This window comes from Plectropomus leopardus, unplaced genomic scaffold, assembly GCF_008729295.1.
Source record: "Plectropomus leopardus isolate mb unplaced genomic scaffold, YSFRI_Pleo_2.0 unplaced_scaffold15628, whole genome shotgun sequence".
NCBI classification, from domain to species: Eukaryota; Metazoa; Chordata; class Actinopteri; order Perciformes; family Serranidae; genus Plectropomus; species Plectropomus leopardus.
This window is the reverse complement of record NW_024616754.1, coordinates 1-7,427: the sequence shown is the minus strand read 5'-3', so window position 1 is coordinate 7,427 and position 7,427 is coordinate 1. Positions and strand designations below refer to the sequence as shown.

The 7,427-nt window shown below is 41.4% G+C and overlaps 2 protein-coding genes across 2 annotated transcripts; both read left to right on the top strand.

Annotated features, from left to right (window-relative positions):
- Positions 1-7: 7 nt before the first annotated feature.
- On the top strand, positions 8-2,154 carry LOC121964440 (NLR family CARD domain-containing protein 3-like). Its single transcript, XM_042514645.1, has 5 exons — positions 8-900; positions 990-1,163; positions 1,429-1,602; positions 1,716-1,762; positions 1,853-2,154. Exons 1-5 carry the CDS (start codon positions 41-43, stop codon positions 1,951-1,953), a joined length of 1,356 nt encoding a protein of 451 aa, XP_042370579.1. The 5' UTR covers positions 8-40; the 3' UTR covers positions 1,954-2,154.
- A 1,061-nt stretch (positions 2,155-3,215) lies between these two features.
- LOC121964439 (stonustoxin subunit beta-like) lies at positions 3,216-3,830 on the top strand (the record flags this gene model as incomplete). The annotated part of the gene is made up of 1 exon (XM_042514644.1): positions 3,216-3,830. A coding segment is annotated over one exon (606 nt), but the record flags the coding sequence as incomplete, so codon positions are not given.
- Positions 3,831-7,427: the final 3,597 nt, after the last annotated feature.

Genomic DNA, 7,427 nt, shown 5'->3' with positions numbered 1-7,427 from the left:
GACCAGAGAGGGAGGACAGCTGCCCGAGACCCTGACTGAGATGTACATCCACTTCCTGGTGGTTCAGACCAAACTGAAGAACGTCAAGTATGACGGAGGAGCTGAGACAGATCCACACTGGAGTCCAGAGAGCAGGAAGATGATGGAGTCTCTGGGAAAACTGGCTTTTGAGCAGCTGCAGAAAGGAAACCTGATCTTCTACGAGTCCGACCTGACAGAGTGTGGCATCGATATCAGAGCAGCCTCAGTGTACTCAGGAGTGTTCACACAGGTCTTTAAAGAGGAGAGAGGACTGTACCAGGACAAGGTCTTCTGCTTCGTCCATCTGAGTGTTCAGGAGTTTCTGGCTGCTCTTCATGTCCATCTGATGTTCTTTAACTCTGGAGTCAATCTGCTATCAGAAAAAAAATCAACTTCCCGGTGGTCTCTATGGTTAAAAATCAGACCTGAGCTCCTCTACCAGAGTGCTGTGGACAAGGCCTTACAGAGTCCAAATGGACACCTGGATCTGTTCCTCCGCTTCCTCCTGGGTCTGTCACTGGAGACCAATCAGAAACACCTACAAGGTCTGCTGACAAACACAAGCAGCTCACAGGCCAAACAAGAAACAGCCGAGTACATTAAGAAGAAGATCAATGAGAACCTGTCTGCAGACAGGAGCATCAATCTGCTCCACTGTCTGAATGAACTGAATTGTTGTTGTCTAGCGGAGATCCAACAGTCCCTGAATTCAGGATGTTTGTCCATGTGTGAACTGTCTCCTGTTCAGTGGTCAGCTATATGCTTCATTTTGCTGTCTGTAGAAGAAGAGCTGGACATGTTTGACGTCAACAAGTACTCACCTTCAGAGGAGGCTCTTCTGAGGCTGCTGCCAGTGGTTAAAGCCTCCAACAAAGCTCTGTATGTTAAAAACTAACTATATAAATTAAATGTATTAAGACCGGTAAAATTAATTTTAATTTCTTATTTTATTTTTAATATTTTTTTAGGCTGAGTTGCTGCAATCTGTCAGAGAGAAGCTGTGAAGCTCTGTCCTCAGTTCTCAGCTCCCAGTCCTCCAGTCTGAGACACCTGGACCTGAGTAACAATGACCTGCGGGACTCAGGAGTGACGCTACTCTGTGCTGGACTTGGAAATCCACATTGTAGACTGGAGGTTCTCAGGTCAGGATTCATCGGTTTATTCGATAGATGACTCTGGTATTCACGGCGAACATGGGTTAAAATGTTATATGTATATTTCCAAACAATTACTTTCTCTTCTCATTTATGGGAACTTTATGGGCTTGGATATTGAAAGATTTACCCTAAAAATAGTAGTCATGACAAGCCTTATTTTTCACAAAATTATTGCAAAAGCCGTTCCCATAAAAAGCAGAAAGAAGTGAAATACTGTAGTTAAAGAAAAAAACAATCTGTGTGTGTTTAGGCTGTCAGGCTGTCTGATCACAAAGAAAGGCTGTGCTTCTCTCGCCTCCGCCCTGAGATCCAACCCCCACCACCTGAAAGAGCTGGACCTGAGCTACAATAATCCAGGAGACTCAGGAGTGAAGTTGCTTTCCGATGGACTGATGGATCCAATCTGTAGACTTGAAACTCTGAGGTATGGACAGACAGGGTGTAGGCTGAGTTTGTTTGAGTCAGAAGGTCAAAATAAGCGAAATACAAGTTGTTTAGATTCATCTAAGTTGTCATGGTCTTTGTTTTTTTCACTAGGCTGAAGTATGGTGGATCACAGACAATGAAACCTGGTCTGGGGAAGTGTAAGTGTGGGGGTTTTGTAAATAATTAAAACAGGTAGTACAGAACTGACACTACTCATCTCACACATTGATTTTTTTTTTGGTCAACAGACGAAAAAGCGAAACCTGTACACCTCTTTTCTTTATCTCTGAGACATTTCAAGCCATTTCTCACCAAGTGTCAGGAAACCTCCTTGAGAACGACCTCCTAGACCCCCATTAGTCTGGATTCAAGGCAGGCCATTTCACCCAGACAGCCCTGCACTTGCAGTGGCAGAGGCACCAACCTGTTCTCGATTCGATCTCGTCAAATAGAGCCGCTCCGGCAGTGCTTTCGGCGTACGAGCGTGACTCCAAAAGCCATCTTCCTCATCCAAGTGCACACGGCTGGATGGCATCAGATGAGAACACACTCAGACACAACCAGCAGCATTGTTATTGTACACTGGCGGATGGCTGGTAGGCTGAAACGTCACAGGTAGACGTAGAAGGTCCTGACAGAGCGGCTCCGCGTGACGAGTTCAGAGTGAAGACGTGTTGGAGGCAGTGGAGTGATCTTCTCTCTTGATCACTTGTGGACCTGTGATGCTTTCATGATGGTGAACCACCAGATCTTCTCTCCATCCTTAAAGGGGTTTGGTGTCTTAAGTTCCTCACTCTCTCTGTTTGCATCCTACCTGAGGTGGTGATCCGAACAGTTGACATAGAAAGGATCTCCGACTAGTTATCCGGATATTGTATTCCCAGCCCCCATGTTGCCTTGCATGAATTATAGGCGTAACTTTGGGTGCTGAGCCAGAGGTCAGTGTCTTCTAATAGTCGAGGTACTGAATGGTGCGCTAATTCTCTTTCCAAGAGCAATTGTGAAATAAAATGTGGAAAAACACCACCAGTTACACCTCATATAACGAGATCATACCTCCGCTGTCTCTGACTGCCATGTCAAAGCATTGGTTGTTTACCTTTTAACCAACCGCGTTAGACGTTAGCTTACCTTACTATGTTATGCTGAGTGCACCGAACAAAGCTCCGACAGACCAACACTTTTCTTCTCCATGAGAAGATTCGATTCCACCTTAAAAGGTCGAAGTCAGACCAGTGAATTAAGTTTTTTAAAGCAGAGGGGTTACCAAAATTGCTGAGGGTTTCAAAGGTATTAAAGGTACCATCCACAACCTTTCACAATGGAAACACAAAAAAATGCGAACCAGACTAAACTAAACCAACCTGCTGGTGAAAATGCCTCATCATAGACTTTCCATGTAGGTGCATGGAAGGTCATGGAGCTGCACTCTCGCTGTCTGAGGCTTTCCACGTCGGTACATGGAAGGGCAGAGGAGTCCCAGAAGAGAGGAATACCACCAAATATCTTACTGCTATTAGAAAGGGAATGTTTTTTGATGAAAGTGGCCCTGACTGAACTGTAATTTTGGTTTTGATCCAATAGAAAAGTTCAACATTCTGAACCAAATGAAGAAAATGTGAAACCCTCATAGTCTACAGTTATGCTAGCTGCATCACCACGCTAATATGCTGCGTGACAGTGACACCAGACGCCCGTAAACTCAAACTGGACCCAAACACAGCAAACAGAAAACTCATCCTGTCTGACAACAACAGGAAGGTGACAGTGACGAAAGAGATGCAGCCGTATCCTGATGATCCAGAGAGATTTAACTACTGGAAACAGCTGCTGTGCACCCACGGTCTGACTGGCCGCTGTTACTGGGAGGTGGAGTGGGAAGGACATGTGTATGTAGCTGTGACTTACAAAGGAATCAAAAGGAGAGGAGACAGTGACGACTGCTGTCTGGGAATGAACAATCGGTCCTGGAGTCTCAGCTGCTCTGGTGAGGGTTACTCTGGCCTGCACAGCAACAGGAGCGAGTCCATCAGCCTTTCACCCTCAAACAGAGTGGGGGTGTACCTGGACTGGTGTGCTGGCACTCTGTCCTTCTACAGAATCTCCAATGATAAACTGACCCACATCCTCACCTTTAACACCAAGTTCACTGAGCCGGTCTACCCAGCCTTCAGGGTGAAGATGGACCCGTTAAACTCATCATTTTCTTTGTGTTAGATCCAGTAAAACATCTCTTTTTCTCTTTCCCAGTGCGTTTCGGAGTGAAATTAAAATCTTTTTGCAGTAGTGGAAAAGAGATTAGGTGATCACTGATGATGAACACTTACAAGCTGAGTAATAATCAGAATCAAGTAAATTTGCAATCAATATATGCTCTATTTAAAGGTCTAGTATGTAGTATTTAGTGGCATCTGGTGGTGAGGTTACAGAACCAAAATTTCTCCATGTTCCAAGCATGTAGGAGAACTACACACCAACACGGAAATGTGATTGGTCTGACGGTCCCCGCCACTGAAAGTGCAATGAGCCTATTGTTTTTTCTGCTTTGCATTTTGCATTTTATTGAACTTGGATAAACTTGGATGAACTGAGGATGCTCAGAAATGCAAGAAAAATGGCATGGACATTAGAGCTGCTGAAAATTGCAGAAGTTTTGCAGCGATAGGACTCAGGCGCGGTCATAGTGATCCCCAAATACATGCCAGGGTTTGGATAAAGTTCCTCTGATGTCCATGAAACTCGAGTGGAACTTTGCTCTCATCTTCAAGAGTGAACATTTCTTGATTTTTTTTCTTCTGCCCAACAGAAAGTCAGCAAGCTTGTTTTTTTTGCTTTAATTTTCATGCTATGAATGGAGGACTTTTGGACTTACAAAAACTCATGGAACTTTGCTCACAATTTCAAAAATTTGATTTGGTGATGCAGTTGGCTGAGTGTGGCGTGTTGGCTCTATAGCGCCTCCCTGTTACTTTTTACCTTAAAAGGTAATTTTGAAATCTTGGAAAACTCATAAAAGTGGGTTCACACATCCAAAACTGTCCACTCCTGAAAGCGTGAAAGCTGGGACAGAGTGGAGCTGATGTTCACAAAAAAGTATCATTTTGGACATATTTCATATTGGATTTCATTAGCTCCGCCCACCTGGCTGTCAGACATTTTGATTTCTGAGCATTTTTCATGTATGTATGCAATTTTTTTTACTTCTCCAACAGAACTCATCGGATTCATATCAGATTTGGATGGCATAACCCTCTGACTGAAGTGACACTAAGTTGCAAAGGAAAAGGCGATGCACCGCACAGGTGTGAAACCTTTGCAGCAGAATCTCAAGACCTTTGTAACATCAAATTGCTGTGGAAGCTAGTTTTGATGATACAACATGCAGGGAGCTGTTATGACTTGACTTTGCAACATCCAGTCGGCCCCAAATTTCATATGCTGGACACAAGTCCAGACCTGAAGACACCTACATGTCAAAATCAATTCATTGTCATTCAGCCACCTGACAACAGGATGTCAGCCTTATGTGACAAAAATCAATAGATTTACATGAAATTTACGTGTTGGGGTCTACACATGACATGCAGCAACATAATGTATAATTATTGTGCGTTGTCTAGTGTCGCATTGACCAGCATCATTGCTTCTTGCAGCTTTAATTTTGCTGGTATCCACTCTGTGACTGGTGTGCTGTGAATTATATGCTTTTCATACATTTTTGTATATTGATGCATCAAGAGCATCAATATACTATTTTTTGTAGAAGTAGATGCTGATTTAATAAGCTCTTGATTTTTTAGGGCATTTATTGTGTTTGGAGGTTAGAAACTCTAAGACCTCCCAAAGTGAATACATAATAACAGGCTTAAAAACCCATGTAAAAGAGAGCAGAGGAATGCAGCCTTTTCAACCCAATTTGGTGGACAGAGAGGGTTTCTTACACAGTAAGGGTTGGCAAATATATTTAGTCTAGTGTGAAACTGATATGTATATTGTTCCTCAGTACAGAGAGTATGATAACAAATCTGCATATTGTGGTATTATCATGAGCTGTATGTTAGAGCATACAGGCGAAATTCGTCAACTAAAAGTCCTTTTTTTTTTTACCAGGTATTTAACTGTGGTTGAGGTAGTCATCGCTCCCTGGTGAATAAAGTTTATGAACTGGATTATTGCAAGATGTAAATAATATGAGCCAGCTAGAAGATCCACTGAAGAATAGGGATGATACACTATGTACACTTAACCCCTTAAAACCTGAGCAAATATGCTCAATTTCTGTAAAATTCTAACACGCTTTTCACTCTTCCTGTTGTGATAACTGTGTGTGTGTTGATGCATGTGTCCTAAATGTAGTCCAGATTGTGTATTTGAGTGTAATCAGTGAATTTGCAGCTCAGCTCCTACAATAAGTCTAAAATACACTGTGGAAACTAAATAGTTACATTCAGACTGTTCAGGTCCAAAAATGCTCCATTGAAACCCATTCAAACTGACATTTTTGATCCCACAGCCATCAGAGCAGAAAAACAGGACTTGTATTATTTCTGGGTGTCATTCTGGGCTTTTGACTCTGAATTTGTCATTTTGACTATTTTCCACCTGATGAGGTCATTTTGACCATATTTGGCATATGGAGGAAATACATGCTATTTCCACTAGGTGACCTGTCACAGTCAATGTAGCTGCTGATCACTGACATATCCCAGACTGTCAGCAGCTACACTCACACACTGACATATCCCAGACTGTCAGCAGCTACACTCACATACTGAGGAGGAGGAGACTCAACATCATTAATCTCATGTGTGTGTCTGTGTGTGTGTGTTTTTCATTTAAAAATACAGTGGCATCATGAAAACATGGCATTTAAAGGGTTACAATTCTGAAAATCAGTGAATACTTGATATTTATGATTAGGACTGATGTTGGTTAAAAACGTTAATTCAATGAAAGTATAAAATCATATTAATGTATATATTTTTAAAAGCTTGATTTTGTAAAGCAGAGTGATGTGATAGGTGTGTGTGATATCACTAAATATTTTCTAAACTCTCATTTAACATTTATGCTTGTAATCAACATACTTACACTATAGATCACTACTTCTATGATTGATCGACGATTTCTTTCCCTCAAAAAAGCAAATAAAGAGAAATAAAGTGAGATGATTATTTCAGTTGAGTATTTTTATTGTAATTGAGGTGACAGTTTTACAGAAATAATATTTGTGATCTGAAAATACACAAACACACATACAAATCTGAACTTCAGACACTGCTAATAGGTTAAAAACAAATCATTTCCCCCGATGTTTAATGTTCCTTTAATGTTTCTTAAAAACTGGAGATTTGTTATAATGAAAATGATGAGGATGAGGAGGATTCATAAAAACATATATGGTCTCTACAGCTCTATACAGCTATGCTACTATTATTTTACAAAAATGTGCAATACTTTTAAAACATCTTTATATGTTAATATTATACATAAAGCAGATATACAGTCTGTTGTTAATTCATCCTGTTTGATTTGAAGAAATTGCGCCCTTTACAAATCCAGCTTTCTATCCTTCAGAGCATTTCATCATTTCTCTTTTTTAATGCTTAAAGTCTGGCTGGCGGCGCAGATCTACGACAGCGTGGATCTCCAACATGGCGAGTGGCAGGAGGGAACTCCGACACAGCGCCAATCTCCACTGGCAGCAAGAAATCAAACCAATTTGCAGGTTTCAAAGGGTTAAATAAGAATTTTTTGATCTGTTACAGTGCATGGAGTTTGATGTGCTACATTTGCTTAATATTCTATATATTTATAATATGT